Source organism: Podarcis muralis, chromosome 5 (assembly GCF_964188315.1).
Source record: "Podarcis muralis chromosome 5, rPodMur119.hap1.1, whole genome shotgun sequence".
Classification (NCBI taxonomy): domain Eukaryota; kingdom Metazoa; phylum Chordata; class Lepidosauria; order Squamata; family Lacertidae; genus Podarcis; species Podarcis muralis.
Window position 1 is genome coordinate 20,924,007 of NC_135659.1, and position 23,464 is coordinate 20,947,470.

The 23,464-nt window shown below is 39.7% G+C and overlaps 1 protein-coding gene across 4 annotated transcripts in view; it reads right to left on the reverse strand.

Moving 5' to 3' along the window:
- The window catches only part of DENND1B (DENN domain containing 1B), a 180,010-nt gene that overhangs the window by 11,786 nt on the left and 144,760 nt on the right, over positions 1-23,464 (reverse strand). For 3 of the 4 annotated variants that reach the window (XM_077928357.1, XM_028732552.2, XM_077928358.1), the window contains 4 exons: positions 21,929-21,969; positions 21,382-21,450; positions 15,689-15,745; positions 14,628-14,738 (listed from right to left, as the gene is read on the reverse strand). In XM_077928357.1, coding sequence (XP_077784483.1) covers positions 14,628-14,738; positions 15,689-15,745; positions 21,382-21,450; positions 21,929-21,969 — 278 coding nt within the window. Of the gene's footprint in view, positions 1-298; positions 814-14,627; positions 14,739-15,688; positions 15,746-21,381; positions 21,451-21,928; positions 21,970-23,464 lie in introns of those variants that run through there. The other variant, XM_077928359.1, reaches the window with a different exon arrangement.

Consider the following 23,464-nt stretch of genomic DNA (forward strand, 5'->3'; position numbering starts at 1 on the left):
TTCATATATATATATAGTTCATATATATAGTTACCAGTAAATTCTCTTTCTCAATTCAAAATGATATTAAAACTGAAGCAGAAATGAAATCAAAGCTAAAAACAGATAAAAATACACTAGCTATCCTCTAAAGTGCAGCAGAAATTTCTAGACTAGCACTGAAGACATGTACAAAATAAAAATTAATATATTACTATTGAAGAAGTCACCATCGGGAATATGAAGACATAGCTAACAGTAGATTTAAGCTTCTGGATATGGCAGCCATTATTATTATTATTATTATTATTATTATTATTATTATTATTATTATTATTATTCCTCACTTAACAAATGTAAAAGGTAAGTGGACCTCTTTAGGAAGTGTGCTATCATGGAGAAGAATTAGCAGGTTGAATAAAAAATAAGGGGATAGCCAGGACATATTACAGAATGGCAGGCTACAAGAGGAACATGACTCAAATGTAATGTCACAAGGCACATGGACATTTAAGTGCCAATAAACGTATATCTACTCTCATACACAAACGAAGTCTCTGCTGGGGTCTTAGCCAGCTCTACAGATTCCAATATTTATTAAGTAATTTCTATATTGCCTCTTTATTTAAAAAAAAATCCTACAGATGGGATGCAGCATGAATTTGTGTTATTTCCTTCTGTTCATTCTTGCCCCGTACTCCTGAGCTTACTTAATATAAAGATAAGATGGTAGTATTCTTCTTTTAAAGAAAACACGGATAGGTTTTGTTTTTTTGTTTTTTTACAGCAGAATAAAACCTCATGGGATTACTGTGAAGGTCCACAGAATAGCTTCTGAAAACAATGAATATTCAGTTTGTAAATATGGCAGGGTTAAAAGAAAAGGAAAAGGAAAGAAAAGGATGCCTTTGGGGAATGAAAAATGAATTCTCCAATTAAAATTGGCAAAATTCCACTGGTACTGTTACGCTCATCTTCATTTCCTCAAAAAGGTCCACAGAAAACTGTGGTTCTGCCAACATTTTGTATTAAGATGGGGCAGATCATATTCCAATGGGAAAATAAAAATTAATAGGTACTTTCTCAATTCTAATTGTAGAAGGGTGGGGCCACCTTTCTGTTTTCCCTTATACCTAGACATATGCTATAAAGATGCTGACATTTAGTTGTGTGTGTTTTTATTTAAAGAGATAGCTATATACAGAACAATCCTTGCATAAAATTAGTGGAGAAATGTCACTGTCTCCAAACCTTTTAAAGGTTTAATATTATCACCTGTCACTTAAAAGCTCTTTTAATGAGAAAACTTGTTTTACAATCTTTATCCTGCTAATTTTTGAAACAGTCCTATGAGAAAGGTCACCACTGTTCCCCCTTTAAATACAGAAAACGGGAGATGGCGGTGCCTTCTCCACGACCACCCAGGGCTTATCATTTCTTATTTTCTTTCTTTCTATACCATTTTTTAAATAAAACATTTAAATATAATAAACATAGTGAGGCTATTTACATAAAAACACAATATTGAATAAAATTTCCTCAAAACTAGAGATAAAACAACAACAGTAAGTCACAAGTAAAACAAGCGTTATATAAAATAATAAAATAAAAATTCAGAGAATGCTTGGGTAAACATATGCATTTTAAAGAGGCATTTAAAGCTAATAGTGTCTCAGCCTTGTGAATTACCTGAGGAAGGCCAATGCAGAGGGTGCTATCACCCAGAAGGCCTGCTTCCACCTTGTCACAAAGTGACCATCTGCTAGTCATGGAAGATCTTAAAGATCAACCTCATCAGTACCAGGGGAGCTGGCATGCTACATAACCTGGGCCCATGTTCTCCAGGGCTTTGAATGTCAACAACAAAACCATGAACTTGGCTCATTAGCTAGTAGGCAGCCAGCTGCAGCTTCCAAAAAAGGGTCAAGAGAGCCCTACATACAGCAAATTACACAGTAGTCCAATCATGAAATTACCAGTATACGGACTATTGCGGTAAGGCTCCCCTTGTCTGGAAATGATAACGGTAAAGGACCCCTGGATGGTTTAAGTCCAGTTGAAGGCGACTATGGGGTTGTGGCGCTCATCTCGCTTTCAGGCCGAGGGATCCAGTATTTATCCACAGACAGCTTTCCGGGTCACGCAGCCAGCATGACTAAACCACATCTGGCACAATGGGACACCGTGACAGAAACCAGAATGCATGGAAACGCCGTTTACCTTCCCGCCACAGAGGTACCTATTTATCTACTTGCACTTGCGTGCTTTCAAACTGCTAGGTTGGCAGGAGCAGGGACAGAGCGACGGGAGCTCACTCCATTGCGGGGATTCAAACCGCCAACCTTCTGATTGGCAGGCCCAAGAGGCTCAGTGATTTAGACCACAGCGCCACCCGCATCCCTACGGTAATAGCTGGTGCACCAACTAAGTTTGGTAAAGGATGCTCTGAGTCAGACAGATAGGGATTGGGAGTGAAACTGATAAGAGGCTTTTTACATTTCACTATGAGACTAGTTCTTTTATGTTCTAGTCCAGCTCTCATTTGCAGACTTGAGCACTTGTTTACTGGAATTTTCCTGAGTTTCCAGTACTCTTTCAAGATGGAGCTAAAAGTTAGGAGCAACCTTTCTGTTCTCTTCCAAAGCACTCCTAGCCCCTGTGACTACAGGCAGAGCACGGTCAGTGTTGTGACCGGACTGTTACCAGTCACATAAGCCGGGGAGGGAAAATCTTCGGCTCAGGTGGTCAGGGATTTCCTTTGAGGTCAGTCCAGCAAGCTCAGGGGTATCACAATTCTATCGCTTTCAAGGTTTGGGAACCTCCTCGAGTTGTGCCTTGTTAGGGGTAGGTGAGTAACTACACAGTTCCCTGGACCCTTAAAACCCCCCTTTAGGCTTATTTATTTTGCACACTTTCTTCTACAGTCCAGAATTCAGGTGAAAAATAGGCAAACTTTCAAGGGGGCAGTCAAAGGCACACAGAAAACCTGAGGTGCTTTTTAACAACAATAAAAGCAAAATGGAACCAAGTAAACTCTGTTGGATCCGCTCTGTTTTCAGTGCCCTGAGTTCACGGGTTGAAGTGTGTAGATGGGGGAGGAGAGAACATTTCTGTCACTCATCGTCCGTGAAGTAACGGACAGTACTCAATAGGTATCTGTGGCAAATAACTTGCAAAACAACCTGCTTATAAAATGGCAAGAAACGCCAGTGTAAAGAAAAGGGGGGAGGGGGAGAGAGGAAAGAAACCCTTAATAAATCCCAAAAGGAGAGCAGTAAATCCTTTTCAAAGCTCTAGTAGATGAAGCAGCATAGAATGCACACCTGCAAAAACTGTCAAAGTCATTTAGGATAACTTTCCTTTACTGATGTCCCCCTGCTGTTCACAGTTACTTAAGATTTTAATTTCTGTCTTTTCTGCATTTTCAACTGTGCACAATTTTCTCTGGCTTTTTTAGGGGGGTGGGGAATGGGGGGGGGGTTGAGAGTGGGGAACTTCTTTTCTGATCAGTATTCTAATAACCTCTTCCATTTGCTAAAACAGAAGGGGGGAACAGAACTGGTTTCAAGTTCTAGGGAAGTTTATAAAGGTTTAATCTGGATAGCACTTGCACAAAGTTAGAAACCAACTTACATTTTTTGTGTGATTTCTGTTTACAGAAATACCCTTCTTCCCCTTTGTAAAACGAATGCTGTGTCAGTGCAATTTTTGTGCTGAAAAACAGCCATGTTCTTGCTTGTTCCATTTAACCAGGATGAGGTTTTTGTCCATCCCTATGAAATGCCTTTCATAGAAACCTTATTAAAACTTTAGGACTATTTTTATGTTACATTAGAACATCAAAGGCAAGCAGATAGGTGTCTTATATGGCTGTCCTATGACGATGAAGCTCTTTCCCTGCCAGAAGGCAGCAGAAGTATGAGAAAAACTGTAAAAACTAAACTAAACTAAACTGGGGTTAAATTTTAATTAAACTGAGGATTTTCTTGTGAGTTTTATTTTCAACTGTTGTTACCCTTGAAGAGAGAGGGGATATGAACTGCCCTCAGTAATAAAAAAATGTGCATTGTGCAAAGGTGTCTTTTCCCATACTGTGGAGACCCAGAGCGAATCGCAAATTCTTGTGGTGTGTTTCAAAATAGTGGGCATACTGCCAAAAAAGAAGGCCAAGACCATGAACGCCATGATACAAGAAACACCCACGGTTGCATTTGGTATTCAAGCATGAATCTATTACTGTAATATAACAAGGGAAGGACAAGGGCTGCAGAATCCACTAGGTGTTGCTGGTGATATCTGTAGAATAAAACAGTGTGTTTACTAATATCTTACTGGTACGTTCAAACTGAACAACTAGCAATTTTCCTTTGGAGCTGTATGGAAAAGTGTCCTGGAAGGGAACTAAATTTGAAGAAAAGAAAAGAAAAAATAGGCCAAAATGAAGAGATATACTTCACAAGTTCATTTGTGAGATGTTACCAAAATTAAAACTAGTAGCAGAATGGCAGATATGATAAATGGCCATGTTGTATGGCACCATACAGAAAAATCATGGATGCAAACTATCTCTGAACATTGTCAATTTAAAAATAATAATCAAGAGATGCAGAACAGATGAAATGCCACCTTTTATTGGACCTGTTAAGTATTATTATTATTATTATTATTATTATTATTATTATTATTATTATTTCAATAATGAATTCTATGGAACTGATTCTATGTAATTCAGTATATTTTAAAATGCATCCCTTCCAATAGCACCTTAGAGACCAACTAAGTTTGTTATTGGTATGAGCTTTCATGTGCACACACACTTCTTCAGATATGCACACAAAAGCTCATACCAATAACAAACTTAGTTGGTCTCTAAGGTGCTACTGGAAGGAATTTTTTATTATTATTATTTTGTTTTGACTACGGCAGACCAACACGGCTACCTACCTGTAACTTGGCAAAACCATTTTGCCCACAAAGGTTTGTTTCAAATAACTAAATGTGATACCAGATTCTTTAACCAAATTCAACCACTTGGTAGTATATTCAAAATGCACAAAAGAAAATACTTCTTCACCGTTGCATAATTTATTTAGGGACTTTCGTGCTACATGTGTAGTGAAAGCCATTTACTTAAATGACCCGAATAGGGCATTCGACCAACCATGACTAGATGAAACTCCACGTTCAGAGGCGCTGTAGCTATGAATGCCAGTTATTTGAGGTCAAGCTACAGGACAAAGTCTGTTGCCTTCTGCCTCTGCTTGCGTGTTTCCCAGATCATCTGGCTGGCAACAGTTAGAAACAGGATCCTGGAGAAAATGGACTTTGGTTGAATTTAGCCAGGCCCTACTAACTTTCATGAATTTGTGTTCACCATAAAACACCACGAATCTGACCGAACCCTTACATTTCATGTTTATAGCTCCCCTTAAGCTAGTCTGAGGAGAAAAGGCTGATCAAAACAGAGAAAGCTGTGTTGGTTCAGGCACTATTTGTTTTTAGTGGGAAGAACACATTGCATGTTAAGCCCGTTAAATGTGGGAAAGTGAATTAAGGGCGTGGGACATGCAAAAGTGCTCAGGAAATGCGCCATTGCCATTTATTGTTCCATTTGGGTTTTCACAGCACACTCGGAAGATCAGGGGCCAAAAGCCCACACTTGTTGGGCAAGCCCAGGAAAACATTGCGTTTGTGTGCCTCAAACAGCTATGATAAACGGGGGTGATGGCTTTATGCAGAAGTCACAGTGAAGGCAGGTCTAGACTGGTATAAGCATCAAAAGATTCTATCAGATGAAACACTGAAGGAACTATTGCTATTTTTAAAAAAATCTATAACAAGAATAAATATTTTGTTTCTTAAAGCTGATCAGCTGTAAAGAATTACGGCTCAGCATGCAGCATTCACTGTCTACATACAGTGAAAGCATTTACACCACCAGAGGGCAGTCTTGTAATCTACAATGTAAATTTTTAGCAGTATAGGTTTTTTGTTTTTAATTAAAAGATATGCTGAGTGTTTTGCAATACAGAGGGATCATAATTGACATGCAAAAGACAAAAGATCCTCTTTTAAAACAAAAACTGCCATTACCAAGTGAATTTATAGATTATGATTTCTCTTGTCTAAAATATTTTCCTAATTGACTGAATTAACCATTTTTCCATTGGAAATCTTCTCTTTAAAACGAAGCATACTACCAAACCACACATTCAATACTGCTCACTGTTACTGTATATGACATCTGTCACATATAATATTTTATTCACATTACTTAAATTGCCAGATAGGGCTTAATGCTGCCCCAGAATTGTGCGGAATTTCCAGCAGAGAACTACACAGTGGAAGGACTGGAGTTATGTGGGCATAAACCACAATGCGATTCTCCAAAGCTTTCGGCTGATCTAATTCCGAATGAAAACATACAGGTATTCCTCTTCCAGTTTCTGAAATTATTATGTGGAAGCGGGACTTTGAATTTGTTGCATGCAATCTTCAGATCACAGTATGAGATTTTTGTCCTGCCAGGATTGAGTTTTATTTGCTCACTGTATCCATCCCTACCTACTCCTTACTGGCAGGACAGGAGGGCAGCGAACTATTGAGTATGCCATTTCTCTGCTGGTCGGGCAGGCGGGAGGGGGAGGGGGAGAGCGGAAGGGAGGTTCCTGATGTATAAGGAACATGCTTCTTTCTGAAAATGATCCAACATGCCAGCCTGCAGGAGATTTGCCATGTGTAAAACAGAATCTACAAATGAACACACACTGCAACATGGATGGCATGCATTCGCTTAGGAAGCTGCATCGTTTAATATGGCCTTTGGATTTTCTTATTCAAGGATAAAACTTCAAAATATCAATTGCTTCACTCTGATTTTTTTTTCCCCTCCACAAAGCAACATACAACAAATTTTGAGGTGCTTTTTCTGAGGGCTTCGTTAATTCTATTTGAGATTTTATTACTGATGGTATTTCACATGCTGTAATCTACCCCCGAAACCTTTGGGACAGGATGCAACAGAAAGTCCAGCTAACAAAATCCAAACATTTCATTGCTATTTTGTTGCTGGAGCTTTGCTAAAACAAAGTTTCAACAATAAAGCACACGGTAATTTAAATACAGTATCTTTAGGAGAAGTAGTTCATTTGCTCTTTTGAAACATGCATATTGATACGAGGTGCGCTGGGCTTGCTGAAAAATCCACACTTTGTACCCAAATGTCATTTTTTTTTTACTGCAGCTACAAGTTACCACATGCCTCAAGGTACAAATCTTATATATATTTCATTGGAGACAAGGATGCACTGCTAACTTATTAATTATAAAATGTTCTCATGGCTCTGCTACACAGGACTCTGCCAAAAGTGCAACAATATTTTATAAGCCAGTAACTATTTAAAGCTCTCAAATGTTTCATTTTAAATGGATCAAGGCCTATCCCATCAGCTGAGAAGATGCTTGTGTGAAAAGGAATACTAGGGAAATCAAATTCACGATAGCAAAGAAATCTGCCAGTATATTTGCCTTTGTTCTGTCTGAAATCCTTATTTTTAAGAAATGCTGTGGAAACAGAATTTTTTGTTTTACCATTCAGCTGAAAAGTGACATATATGGACACTAAACAAACAATGCCCCCCCCAAAAAAAACCCCAACCACCAGAATCTGTAGAAGTAAGAGCTCAATAGTTTATGATGCCTGTTTTTGAAGGAAGGAAAGAAGTAAGGAGAAAGACATGTAGCTGCGATCAAATTGTGAACGCTGGAAAATGTCATAATCTGCTTTCACTTTTCCTTTTTAGGATCTATTCTGATATTTATCAGAAAAGCTATGCTCGATCTAATTTACGCAGGAGACAGGAATTATCAGTTAGGCGTGAAGGCACGAAAGAGTTAACAGTAAAATACATGCCAAGGTTTTAATAAGGCTTTACAATAAAAAGCTTCAGTCCTCCACTTTCACTAGATTTTGTTGTGGTGGTTTTTCCCTTGCTTAGGGCAATCCATCTGTTAATTTTGACTTGCAGTGCAGTTAAGCACTCTCTTCTTCCACCCCCCCCCTCCTCTGCACACCCACAACCAAACAGCCCAGAATAGCTATGAGGAGGCTGACACACACGCCTTACAGAAATAGAACAATTCTTTTCGGAACATCTTAGGCAAAGATCAATTGTCCATTTCTCATTTGTGTTTCGTTTCGGGGTCTCCCCCTCCACCACTTGCAGGATTAATACACAAATAGGTGCAGGCCCTACTAACGATAAAATAGTTTGCGGTGAAAATCATTTACTCCTCCGTCTCGTTTCCTTTTGGTGCATTTTAATTCACTGATTTCCTAAAGTGCCTTCCCGATTGGACAACGCGAAAAAGAAGAAGTCTATGCTGGCTGTGATAGAGATTAGTAAATATTCATTGTTAACAACTGATCTGCACTGTGACCAATGCGGTTATTCTCAATGGGCAAACTGGCCTTGTTTTTAATAAAAGCAGAGAAGTAGCCTTTCCCTTGAGCCCTGTTAGACTGACGCGGCAGTTGGAACTGTCATCTTCACACAAAAGCAAAGGGGCTGGATTTTACAAACGCAAAGCCTAATTGGGAGATCTTCATGGCTGTACCCCTGACATTTATTTAAACCTCATCAAAAAAACAGGAAATAACTGAACTAATTAGTGGACTGGCATACAAACTACTATTTGTTGGGGTAGAAAAGCATATTCATATTCTGCTCTAGAAAATGACAGTGCTACTAATGATGATGTCAGAAACAATGGCATTAACATGATCTTCAAGAAGGAAGATGACTTTTATATACTGTTTCATAATGCCAATTCGTCAAACTCCTCGGCCCCAAATAATTTCCGCCTTTTAAATAAATTTGCAAATGACGAGTTTAATATTTATCTCTCAGGAGAAAGCAATAGAAAACACCTTAAAACTCCCTCCCAGAGCTAGGATTGAACAGAAAATATTATATATCTTTGGGCTCATTTTTATTTAGAAGACCACATTATATTTCCCAAGGTAGCACAGGATAAGCAATCTGTAGATGTAAAATTTGCACTGGCACTCTTTTAAAGGTTGCTGAACAGAAACCAAAATTAGGATAAGTGTAGCAAAGACCACATTCATTTGAAATTAAATACAGTATATATAAATCGTAATTCAGACACACACATAGGTACTAATTAAAGACTGCTAAGCTTTATCTTACAGTACACAACAGATTTTAAAAAACCTGGCCTAGACAAAAATGTTTGGGATCTAATAGTAAAAATCATTCGTTTAACAATTTAATTCTAGAATCCTTAGCCCATCATTAAATGTTGGGTGTCCTGATTACCTAGTTTATGCATAGAACATAGAGAATATACTGTTCTCAAAACTTGTACAAAATATGTAAAATAGATAATAAATTGTGTTCTGCTAGCATGCAGCTCTCAGTAATGATGCAACAAATTTATGATTTATTAAGATTAGCTCCATTACTGAACAATTAATGTGGAACAGCAGATAGAACAAACTGGGCAATATATCAGTAGATTTCTAATTTTCATGAATGTAACAAATGGATAAAAATTCAAATTAAAACTCCAAATTGCCAATGTCTTTTACATTTAAAAGATACCTATATATTGAAAACAAAGATAAAACAGATCTTGCTATATCAGTTTACAGAACATACTGAACTTGTGGTAGAAGATGACACACTAGCTGTCATAATGCTTAAACGTGTTAACTATACATTTGCAGTTCAGATTTTTTCACATGTACTATTTGCTTTCTCAGTTGTCAATATATTAAATATTTACAGAAGTGGGTTGCTAAAAAAATTGATGCACTGGGTGTCTATATGGAACATACACTGAGAAGCTACAGATATAGTCGTTTACCACCATGTACCAAAAATGAATCTCTTTAAAACTGAATATAGCCTTCTTGCCTAATTAAAACACAAATATGCATAAATTACTTCTAATAATTTGTAGACTAAGGGATTCAACAGTAAGTCTAAAATTGCTACTCACACAACTGAATCTCTTCCTACACCCTTTTGCTGCTCTACACACACACACACACACACACACACACATGAAAGATCAAGATTTGGGCACCGATTCTTAAGCACAACTCTTGTTCCTATGTTCTGCTGCCATAGACATTTTTATGTTGGCATGGGGGAAATGATTTATGCAGCAAAGAGGGTTGGGAAATATATGGAGACACACCAAAGATGAATTATCTATCTTGCTTTCTCTCAGTCATACACACACCAAACTCCAACATAATTGCACAAAGCAGTATCAGCTAAATTCTTTAACCTGTCTTAGATTATGTAGCAAGCAAGCATGGCAGATGTGAAAATCTGTGCCCATTGCATTGCACAGCCTGTGCCACAGCAGTCATGAACAAAACCAGGTTACCCTTTTATATAAAGTGATTTTCAAGGTGGGTAGAAATACAAAGCTTATTTAATGTTTATCTGCACATGGTGGGAAAGCGAGAAGCATTATGCTAACATTAATTCATGCCGACTAATTCATCATCATCATTATTACTAATTACTAATCATCATTATCATCTGCCACCATTTACAGTTTAGCCAAGCAAAGTGAACTACAAATCTTAGCTTACAAAACAACCGAGAAGCAATCTCCTTCCACTTTGGAATCGAGCCTCAAAGTCCACCCAGGGAGCTCACAGTCCTTGAGTTGTAAGGACTTCCCAGGTCAACAAAAATACTCTGACTACTGTAGCATATGGAGTCTCTAAATACGTCTAAACGTGAACCATTTTCAGAGGGGTAGCTGTGCTTGTTGTTTCAGCCGCAACAGAGTCAGCACCCTAAAAGTTTTACGAACATTTTGTGGCACGTTTAACGTCAAAGCTCATGGCACGATGCATAGGTCTGGATATATAGCTTTATTTGCAGCGTTTACCGTCAAGAGCAGAGATTGACTTTTCGTCATTATAACTCTGGGAACCAATGTGCACCCAAAGCATTAGTAAAGAGGAAGTTATTTAAAATATTTGAATGTAGAAAAAAAGGAAAAACAGTGTCTTGAACACATTTCATTTTGTGAGTGATAAATATATTCTTTGACTACAAGCATACTTTCCGATATTCTTATAACATGGCAGTTAAAATCTGAAAACGTTTGTATGTATTTTGCTCAGAAAACTAACAATCTTCCTAGTTTTCTGGCACCAAAGTAATGAAGTGTGTGCCTAAAATTTGGAGACTTGGGGTTATAACTCCCGCTCTCAAAGAGCCCAGATACCTTTTTCACACCTAACAATACAAGCAACACGAAGACCAGTATACTAGATAGCACTGCAATTCTTATTGCATGGTACCTTTTTCACACCTAGCTCTCGCTGAGGTATGTAAACCTGTGTCTGGACTGTGCCACTTCAGATGACAGATGGGGGCTCACACAATAGTATGCTCCATTCATATGTGAATATTAGATGTCAGGAAGAAGGGTTCTCGCCTGAGATGCTATTTTTCTCTGTGCAAGAAATATGTTTACATAGAATACTCAGTCAGATGAGCTCCAATCTGCAGCCGGAAGGGGAACATCTGTGAGAGGTAGGGTTTAGTCTTCATACATAAAGGTAAAGGTAAAGGGACCCCTGACCATTAGGTCCAGTCGTGACCGACTCTGGGGCTGTGGCGCTCATCTCGCTTTATTGGCCGAGAGAGCCAGCGTACAGCTTCTGGGTCATGTGGCCAGCATGACTAAGCCGCTTCTGGCGAACCACAGCAGCGCACAGAAACGGCATTTACCTTCCCACCAGAGTGGTACCTATTTATCTACTTGCACTTTGACGTGCTTTCGAACTGCTAGGTTGACAGGAGCTGGGACCGAGCAACGGGAGCTCACCCCGTCGCGGGGATTCAAACCGCCGACCTTCTGATCGGCAAGTCCTAGGCTCTGCGGTTTAACCCACAGCACCACCCGCTGCCTCAATAGGTGGATGGGTATGGGTATATTTGAACACACTGTGTAGGGGACTGGGGAACATGCTAGACAACACATACACCCTAACCCACCCACCCTAACCCAAATAGACAGGCAATACGTCTATTGGAGACAGAACTCTGGATTGAGGTTGCACCTTTTTCCTTAGATACAAAGCACCTAGTTTACATGTGTACATGCAGAGCTGCAACATACAAAAACTTAGTCATAATCTTCCAGCCCAATGCTTCCCGAGACGGCAAAAGGAGGAGAGCCATGTATCTGGGGAAAGGGTGGGGAACAAATGCAAGTAACAACTGTAACAACAAAGATACACACACGAATATACACACTCTTCCAGGATGGAGGTCCAAATGCCGTACCTTTGCTGCACCTCATCTAACCACAGTCCTGCGTGTATATTTCACTGAGAACATCAGGTACTTGGTGCATGTCAACGTATACTTAAGAACGAGGGCAATCCCACAGGAATTTTGTGAACTGCTTAACTGACATACAAGTGCATGTCAGCAGTCACCTAAATGGAATTGTAAGTATTTGCTATGTGCACGTCCAAACAGCGCAAAATATCTATTTCTCAGCATCAGGGAAATTTAAAGAAATGATTTATCTCATTTTATATACATTTAAATAATATTCCGTATAATTTTCTTCCCAGTTTTTTGAGATTCTGTCAAGACTGCCTACTTGCATAGATCTTATGTAATGTTACAATGGATTTCTGAAGTTTGGCGAGTACCAACACTGGCATGTGAATGCTGGCAATCGCAGTTAGATAAAGCACTGCTTAAATAGATCCTGGAGTTCAAGTGTTCTGGCATGGCACTATTCCACCCATTAGAATGGGCAAGCAATGTTAAAAGGTGACACACAGAGGACCTGCTAGCATACATTACTGATTGCAACTAGACATGACAAAAGAGGGACACACTGTCCCTATCTTGATTTCATAGAATCATAGAATCACAGAGTTGGAATAGACCACAAGGGCCATCGAGTCCAACCCCCTGCCAAGCAGGAAACACCATCAGAGCACTCCTGACATATGGTTGTCAAGCCTCTGCTTAAAGACCTCCAAAGAAGGAGACTCCACCACACTCCTTGGCAGCAAATTCCCCTGTCGAACAGCTCTTACTGTCAGGAAGTTCTTCCTAATGTTTAGGTGGAATCTTCTTTCTTGTAGTTTGGATCCATTGCTCCGTGTCCGCTTCTCTGGAGCAGCAGAAAACAACCTTTCTCCCTCCTCTATATGACATCCTTTTATATATTTGAACATGGCTATCATATCACCCCTTAACCTCCTCTTCTCCAGGCTAAACATGCCCAGCTCCCTTAGCCGTTCCTCATAAGGCATCGTTTCCAGGCCTTTGACCATTTTGGTTGCCCTCCTCTGGACCCGTTCCAGTTTGTCAGTCATTTGAAGGGAGTCATTCTTTTCAGAGTGCAAAGAGACCTTTCTCATGCCAAATGTTTACCTGCAAGGCATCCACCATCTCCAGCTTTCTCTTCAGCAGTTACCCTCCCCAAGGAACTCCCTTGCAAGCTTGGTCCCATTTCCTTTTCCCTAAACCTACCTTCCAACAGTGTTGATTGGAAGGTGCAAGGAAGGGGACTGCTCCTCTAGGACTTCATTTGACCCGAAACCCATAGTAACAGGAAGTTGTCAATGCAACGGGGGATTTTGGAATTGCAGTTTGCTAGGATTTCAGGGTCGCTACAAAAGCAGTAGCTCAAAATAAGCCCGGTCTTATTTATGAGCTGAGCCAAAATTTAAGGAGGCTTTGTCTCGTATCATAAAAAGCTTGTTGTTTCCAAACAGCTCTCCCACTTCCAAAACTAGGCAACATAACCAATCATAACAATTAATGGCCCTCTTTAAAAAGCTATCTAACTTCTAGACCAAGTCAATTCGATAATTTGACACTATGTAAGATAGGAAAAATTACAGAATCAGTAGTAATATATCAATTATTAAAATATTTTTGTTTATACTTTCTGATTAATGCTTGTACAAAGTATGAAAATGAGAGCAAGAAAATGCTTTACTAGATAATAAGTCCAGGCAGCACGAATCTAAAATGTATATGTGCCTTACAATTCTTGAATCTCTGACTATGGTACCTTGTTCCATTAACAATTCTGTACAAATACTTTTAATGTGGCAGTTAATGCTCAACATTGGCAATGAACATAAATGATATTTACTTAAGCTTCTCAGTGTTTTGGTTTGACATATTTTTGAAATAACAAAATCACAGGCATGCATGGAGATGAGTTGGAGTCGATGTTTGAAAACCACACTCATCCAAATTTTTGTGCCCCTTTAAAGCAAATTTCAACACACACAAGAAGCATTCTTTTCTATTTCGACAAAAGCATGCAAACTTACATGCTTTATACAGAGCCAGACCACAGTTCAGTGGTAGTCCAAATGCTCTCAATTCCAAATACTTTCAGTTCCACAAGTATCTCCAATTTGAAGGGGGGAGGGACTGGAAAACCTCTACTAGCCAGAGAGCAGACATCATTGAAGGAGATGGAGAAGTGGTCTGACTCAATATAAGGCAAATTTATACATTTTTATGCTACCCATCAGACAAAGAGAATAAATCATATTTCTTCAATATCTTTCAAGAGGATTTTTCTTCTTGAAATTATCTTACCTGCCCAAGTCTTCTTTTCTCTGTGCTAAGTCTTTGTGGATTATGCAATGTGTAGACTGGAGTATATTGCACAAAACCTGAGCTACAAATTCCATACTCATCTTCTGTTTCCTACAGAATAAAATTAAGATTGAAAAATCTTTATGCATTTACTATATGTGCAACATTTAAAGCGTCAAACAGAATTTCAGACCGTTTTACTCTGTATTCCAAAGGACACAGTTAATCACTAAAACCATTTATTTATTACAGAGACTAACAAACAGAGATATTTCTTTAAGAGTTTAATATCTCTGTTTTGTTAGTCACTGCATACACACACATATCTGGTACTAAATCACTTTTGCTAAAACAGATGGGGGGAAAGATGTCATAAAAACTGTCACCAAAATTAACTTAAACTTCATAGCAAGATGTTTAAGCTGCCAAATAATTTTTAAATAGAGTGAAGCTTTCATGAAAAACAATTAACAACCAATTCATGTAATCAGCCTTCACGCTTGAAGGAGAAGAGAAATAATATTAAAAGTACTCGCTATACAATTAAATATTGCAGGCAAACAAATAAAAATTTAAAACGAACAAACAATGCCTTGACGACATGGCTCCAATACATTTATATTGCTGCTCTTGAAAGTTAAGGGATTTCAGCATGCTAAAATACTGCCACCATTTACAGATCTCATGAAAGTTAGACAACTACACCTTCTGAATTACATTTCTCTGGTAAAACTGGCTTGCCTTAAATTCTCAGCTTGAAGCAAAGGCTTCAATTGTGATATCAAAGCAATCAGCTTTATGAAAACATACATCCTGTTAACGTATCTTTGAAGACCTCTGTTTTTCCATGATAAATATGCAAACAATAAAGAGATTATTCGAGTGGATGCATAGAATGACAGATAGTTGCCAGAGGGCTTGTTATAAAAAATGTATTGTTGAACAAAGGGCTAAGCATATTTCAAAAGTCATTAAAAACACAAATCTTGTGGGATTTGTAAGGTATGTGCTTCAAACTGAAGCAAGAAACAAGGTAAGAAAGTACAAATTCTGTTACATACCTTGTGTTTTAACTTACTTCTCACCTCCTTTATCCCCTGTTTTGCATGATTTTTTGCCTAGGAAAAAAAAGAAAAAAGAACTAAATGGCTTTGCAAAACAATGGTTTGAAGAGTGCTGCATATGAGGTGAAATTTAATTAAAAATTAAATCTCTCACATTATGTGGTATAATGAAAGGAAATTACTTCCTTGCTAATTTCACACATGATTGTTAATAAGGTTTGAGTGCATTAAAAATTGTATCTCAGCATATGTATATCTGGGTTACCAAAAAGAAAAAACAACTGCCACTAATTAAATGATATTTCTTTAATAGTTATTTTGTGCATAATGGTATATTTGGAGAAAGACTTAGTTCAACCACTTGTTGAATAGTGAAAAAGTTATGGCAATGGAGTTCCAGTTGTGTCGTTTTATGCAGCGATGTTGCTAACTGTGGCATCTTTGAGTTGACACCATTATTAGGTTTACATTTTGTTGCACCAAAAATATCAGTCAAGTTTCATTGCGTGGCAATTCTCCCCCCCCCCCCCCATTGTGAAATGAAGACACTGGACACAATATTTTAGGTTAATGGGCATAAAAGGCCACAACTTTATTGATTACAGAATTGAAAGGTATTGGCTTTAGGCATTGGCTCCTAACGACTACCCGGCATGGTGACCGGGAGGGTTGTCCACAAACCGTGGGGGGTCCTGTTGAAGTACGCCAACTAGGATCCCCACGGGTGTCACTGCTCGGGGGCGTGCCGGAGGCCCTTACCTCCCTAGGTTTCGGACAAGGCAACGCCCCCCGGAGTCCTCTACCGGACTACCCCTTTATTTGGGGGAAGGTGATGGCGCTTCCTTCCCCCCCTCTCATTTGCATAACAATTCCCCTTGCCAATGCCTAACCGCCAAAACCGCCTAAGTTGTGACGTTTTGCTACGAGGTAGGCGAAAAAACCAAAAGGCATGAAGTGCGCCAACTTGGAAAAATTCCTACCAGGCCCCTTGCGGCGACCAACCGAAGTCCATAGCAAGGTCAAGACTAGCTAAACCTAAGGGTGGGTGGGATGGGAAAACCTCTCTGCTGTCCGGGGGAAAAGAGGGCGGTCCCCGGGCGTGCCTGGTCTTAAATAGGCCAGGCCCCTCCTCCCTGGCCAGCTGATTGGCTGGCCAGCTCAGTGACACGCCCGGGGATTCCCTGCTCTCGCGCGGGGGCAAAGGCCGGCCCCCGCGCGTGTGTGGGTGGAGTTGGCCCGCAACCCCATCTCCTCGGAGGCGGAAATGGCTTTCCACTATGTGATATCAGCTTGCATAAAAATGAATCTTAGAATTTCCCTTAATTCAGAGATGCAATAACCTCACACAGCTTAATCAACGATGAACACCAAAATTTGTGATCACCTCCAAACTGGCGCCAAAGTTTTGCAGTTGTTTTGCAGCATTTTCTGGTGAAACCTCTGTGTTTTGCAGCGCCCCATGAACTGAGTACTTAATACATCAAACCGGGATTCATAATTAACACTAAAAAAATCCAGCGTTGTCTGAATTGCTTCAAACCACACACACCCATTGCATAAAAGGTAGTGGATGTTTTCTTAAAGAAAAGGTTAAGTTTTAAGAGAGCAAGGGGAGCTCCAACCGCCAGTGTGGTGTAGTGGTTAAGAGCGGTGGATTTGTAATCTGGTGAACCGCGTTCGCTTCCCCGCTCCTCTACCTGCAGCTGCTGGGTGACCTTGGGCTAGTCACGCTTCTCTGAAGTCTCTCAGCCCCACTCACCTCACAGAGTGTTTGTTGTGGGGGAGGAAGGGAAAGGAGAATGTTAGCCGCTTTGAGACTCCTTCGGGTAGTGATAAAGCGGGATATCAAATCCAAACTCTTCTTCTTCTTCACCCATTTGGATGCAGCTTAGCTATTGGAATTCCTAAAGCAGAATTCCTACAATGATTAGCGGCTTTCCACACACATATAGCTGGCGGGCAAAACAGAAGTCAACCGGGGGCAACTAACTCTAAATTATGATGGGGACTGTCACTCACAATTTCAAGGATCTGGGGAGAAAAATGGGCCTCACAACACACACAATAAAACTGGTAACTGAGACTGAATTTAAATATATGTGTGCATTTGGATGGTCCCTCTGCACTGCTCTGCTTGCAAGTGACAACACAGTCAGATGTCTCCAAATGCCTATTTGAAAGCATTGCAACACAGAAAAGCAGTATCCATACTCTGAATATACATTTGAGCGATCTTTTCAGACTGATCCAGACAAGTCTGAAAAGTTGAGTTTGGGTATAGGAAGGAGTAGCATCATGACACGGCACCTTGAGGTAGCAATGTGTCACCAACGCTTTGCTGCAACACAGCAGTGATGTCTGGGTTTCCCAGTGGCAATATATGGTGAGCTGCCATTTTAATTTCCCTCAGTGCTACAGAGTGATGCTAGGTCAAGGCATTGTGGGAAATTCAGATGGTCACTGCCATAGCCACCATCAGCTGAGCCCCAAGGGGGCCACAACAACATAGGAGGGACCCAGCAGTGGGCACATTCAGCACTAACAGATGAAAAGATATAATTGGCAAAATAGAGGGAGGAAAATCTAGTGGGGGAAAAGAGAAGGGTAATTTTCAGACAACCTGTTAATGAGCTGCGTGTAAATTATAAATGAGCACATGAATCCACAGTGCTTTTAATGTATTTACCTGGATTATTTTTCTTCATATGTTCGGTATGATTTTGAATTGATGTACAATTAAAAATTCTCTTTTAAAAAAGAGATTAAGGAACTGATTTATTTATTGATGACTGGAGCCTCAAAGGAAGGCTGTGATTTGGAATAATAGTTTTCAGGCAAGGAAGGCTCTCCTTTGCCTTTGTGTTTGGCATTTAACCTTCCTGTTCCTTCACACGCAGAGCGTTCCCAACCTGAAGATAATCCCCATGTAGAGGGAAGGGTTACTAAACTTGCAATGTTGCTGTGAAGCCAAGTGTGTGCACTTGTGGCAAAATGTCAGGTGCTGTGGCATGAATACTTGCAGCAAGCCAGTCAGCTACTTGGGGGAAAGGGTGTCTTGACTGCTACAAAGTCTAGTCAAGAAGAGGTAATTCTCAAACCACTCATTCCAATTGAGTCTCAGTAAAGAAAAGCCATTAAGACCATATGGGATTACACCTCAGGGGCATCCATTTTTCTGACCAACTGAGTTAAGTTTCACATGATATATAATTAAACTGGGCTTATGCTGTGGGTACGAATGCCAAAAGGTACTGATAGTTTTGCTTGGGGAAAGGGTGGTTTGCCAGTAAAATGGCTAAAGTTGTTATGACGCAGTAACAAGTAACCTCAGCAAAGGCTCTGGAAAATACATTACTTTTTTTCAATGTAAAAATTTAATATGCCTAGGAATGACTATGCAAATTTTGCAGAGAAGCTCTAAAACCGGTGCCCTGAAACTCTTGTTTTAGTCCCACATCCGTTTGCCCTGCTGCTTTCCCCCAGCAAAACCTGAAACGGAACAAACAGCAATCTGGGTTTCTGCAGGTTGCTGTTTGTTCCGATTTAGTGCTAAAGAGTGGTTTTTATGGAGGAAAGTGGTGGGCAAAAGCAAAACTGCTCATCCATCTAGAAACTAGGTCCATCCCTAGAAAGCACAGGACAAGTGGAAAACAAGTAGAAGTGTGGATGAGCCCTAAGCCAATGACATATAACCCCAATATCTTAACAATCCACAAATTAATGAAGGAACTCTAGAAATATCATAACTAGACACTGAAAGGACCTTTCAGGAGTGAACATAGGCCACTGGTACCAAAATGTATGGGAAGTCGCCCTACTGGAAAAGTTAACCAACCAACTTAAACTAGCATGGGAACCAGCAAAGGAGGATGCCGTCACCCCAGTGTGGCTCCCCGTAATCACGTATACAGCATAACAAGACAATGACCCAATACAAATCAATATGGCTAAACTGACCCAACAACCCTGGCCCCAATACAAACATATAAAAAAACCCAACATACTGCAACCAACTGAACGCAACTAACCAAGCTCTGAACCCTCCAAGTCCACAAAGCTGTCACCAAGCACTGCACAAACACTATGCAATACGTGGAATATCATAATCCCGATGGCCTTTTCTCCCAACCACACAATGTCTATGACAATAGTGTCTCATCACGAATGTAAACCAACTGTGAAAAAGACTATGGCTTGAAAGTGGAGACACTATATGTACTTGTTTGTTTGCTTGTTTTGTAACACAAGAACATCTTTAATAAAAGCTAATTTTAAAAAATGGATGGGGAAACTGACTTCCCTTTCAATCTTTATCTAAAAATATGTGGAATTTGATGCAAAAAATATTAGTGAGAGACAAAAATAAAGCTCATCCGAAAGTCAGTGCTGGGGTGCAGTACTTAGACGGAGACGAAGCCCTGTGTAAAGAAAGTTCACAGCCAGAAAGGTGGTGTTGGAGAAATTGAATTAGTACTATATGGAGAAAATCACTCACAAGGATGGAGGGAGAGGTTGGAATTTTAGACCAAAACACTGGGGACAGGGAAGAAAGGGCTGAGTTTCCCTGCTGTGTTGTGAAGCTGCTTTACTAAGCTGAAATTGTGTCGTGTTTGAGTGAAATGAATTTCTCCTCTACAGTGGTACCTTGGTTCTCAAACGCCTTGGTACTCAAACACCTTGGTTCCCAAACGCCGAAAACCCGAAAGTAAGTGTTCCGGTTTTCAAACGTTTTTTGGAAGCTGAAAGTCCAATGCGGCTGTCAGCTATTCTTTCCGGGGCGCCTGAACCCATCAGAAGCTGAGCCTTGGTTTTCGAACATTTCAGAAGTCAAACGGACTTCCGGAATGGATTAAATTTGGCACTTTTGTTTTTGCTATTTATTTTGCGCTTTTGTTTTTGAGGCTTTTTTGGTTAATTTGTTTTTGTGACTGATTGATTGATTGTGTGACTGTGGAAATGGATAAAAGCCCCCCCATCCAAACAATGACTATCATCAGTGCAGGTAAGAAAAAATAATAATTTTAATTTTTATCATCTACAATACTGTCTTATTTGTTTTATAGGACAGTACATTGATTATTGCTTTCATTTTATGGATCTATGGTCTCGTTAGATAGTAAATTCATGTTAAATTGCTGTTTTAGGGGTTGTTTTTAAAAGTCTGGAATGGATTAATCCGTTTTACATTGCTTTCTATGGGAAAGAGCACCTTGGTTTTGGGATGCTATGGTTTTGGAACGGACTTCCGGAATGGATTAAGTTTGAGAACCAAGGTACCAGTGTATACCTGGCAAAAATGGCCTTCAGTTTGGATAGTGAGCAGTGAGTATGATGTGCATGCAAACTCCAGCATCCTAGGAAGCCTGGAAATTGGTGGAACTCTAAATTAGTCCTCTACTCTGCTTGCAGACTACTCTATTATTCCTTTCCCTTTCTAAGCAAGGAACTAGGTTGGGTCCTGCATCATGGTGAAAATGAGAAAATACTATCTGCATCCTGGAGTTAAGCTTGGCAAGAAGAACAGGAGGACTGGGGGAGTTATGGTCCTGTTCTTGCCAACCCTAGTTCCTGGAAGCTGTAATAGCTGTTCTGGAAATAAATTCATTTTTTAGATTTTTTGTGCAGTAATTTAGATTAAAATAGGACATGCAGTTTGCAGAAAAATGAAACAGAACAGGGCTAGAGCTTACATATTGGTATGCTGTTTTCATAGCTGGGCTGGCTCTGGTCATAGCTGTGTTGATCAGGGCTCCTCCTTTCTGAAATACACAATGCATAAATATTCTGAAATACACAAAACACACATTGATCACCTTCCCAGCATAATTAAATGTTAAGGTTTTGCAAAGCAAAAATAAAATGCAATGGCCTCACCACTGCCATTGTCACTCCCCGATATCCCTCTCAGAAGATTTATACAGCTGCATTTCGTCAGCCTTTGTCTGCTACAGCCCAAGCATTATAATATGTCATCCCTATGGCTGACACATTTATCAATGCTTTTTAATGTAACCATATAGGGCACAATCTACCAGGAAGTTCTCCTTCATAAGCTCTGATTGTATAAACAGACGTTGTGTGAGAGAGGCTTGCACAGAAGTTCATTGTGCATATGCTTCCATATCTATTGTACAAATTCCTAGACATCTTCCTGTAATTTGCTGAATGAGAACACTACATTATAGCAATAGATGGAAGCCATGGGCACATTTTAAATACATTGACACACTTCCTTACCTTAACTGTATACATCCACTGCTGATATGATCTAGAATTTCCTAAAACACAAATGAGAGAGAAACCAGAAAGGTAGGATTCCTTTAAAATGTTGTTTGTTCAAAAACACATAATATTCTTTACATATTTACATGCAGTCTCAACTTTCTATGGAATGTAAAAGACTGAAACATCACTGAACATCAACATGAAGTATTCTGCGTTATTACAAAACAAAACAAAAAGATGTGTTGGTTTTCCGGAGAATGCCCATACCAAATATGAAGAAAACTGAATAAAATTGCAGGAATTTGTATTAGAATATTAGTTTCATACAGTGGAAATAAGGAGTAATATATTAGAGTATTAAATGACATTTTTCTTTTCCTTTGCTGTCTACAGTAGCTACTGCCTTGTAGGTGAGGAAAATTAGGCAAATGGGAGAACTACAAACAGATACACATTTACTGGGCACTATTACTCTATTAAACTGCTCACAACGGTCGAGTTAAAATTTGACTGCTTGAAAGAGGAAGCTTTCCTTTTACTTAGCAGCACAAGCAAGACTCGTGAGTTTGGTTTTTAGAGAATATTAAGAGCGAACGGATTGTTGATTTTGAGACAATGTGAGAGGCAATGACAATTGCTGCAATGGAAACTTCCAATCCAATATATGGAGCTAAAAAGAAAGAATGTGAAGGGTTTCCCAAGCTACATATGGGTTTTACAACAGTGCTTCAAAAGCCTCTTAAACTCAATAATAAACCTAACAGCTAGAGGCGGAGTGAAATTCTGTTTACTTTGCACATTGGGGTAAAGCCAAAAAAACACCTCACCTCTTATAAACCACTTCTGCAAACTACACACGATGGTGGCAGAACCACGTCTTCCAAAATGCACGTTCCTGTCAAACGAACACCTGTATAGCAGGCGGCAGCAAATTCTAGCGAAGAAATGGGAAGGGACTCTCAATGATGAGAGTGCATGTCTGACAATGAAAAAAGGTGTCAGGCTCAAGCCCTGGTTTAAAGGATGAGGTAGCAGGTAGGGAGAAACAGCTCCGCCATTAGAGACTGGAGAGCTGAAGTCAGGCAGAATAGACAATACTGGTATATAAGGCAAGCTTCCTAGGTTTTCTGCATGGCAGGTGGTTGCGAAATCCAGGTTGTTTTTCCTTTCTGTACTCAGAGCTCAGGTGGGACAAAAACGGCTAGGATACATGGGTTGCATGAGGAAGAGCAATGGGAATCTCCTCTCCCCTCCAGTTTTGGAAGAAGTCATTTTGCTGTTTTGCATTTTGAGGAACATGGCATCCATTTTGTATATCGATTTATCTGTTTAGTGAAATAATGAGAACTCTCTACAGCTGCCTGGTGCCATCCAGCTGTTTCTGACTACACCTCTCACAACCTCAGTCATGGTCACTGGGTACCATGTTGGTGAAGGTCAACAACATGTTGAAAACCAATTTTAAAAACCACCATTATTTCTTTCATAACCATCTATGCCCTTTTAAATGGGGGAAGGGGGTGTTATTGTTTTTGTTTGTTACTATGG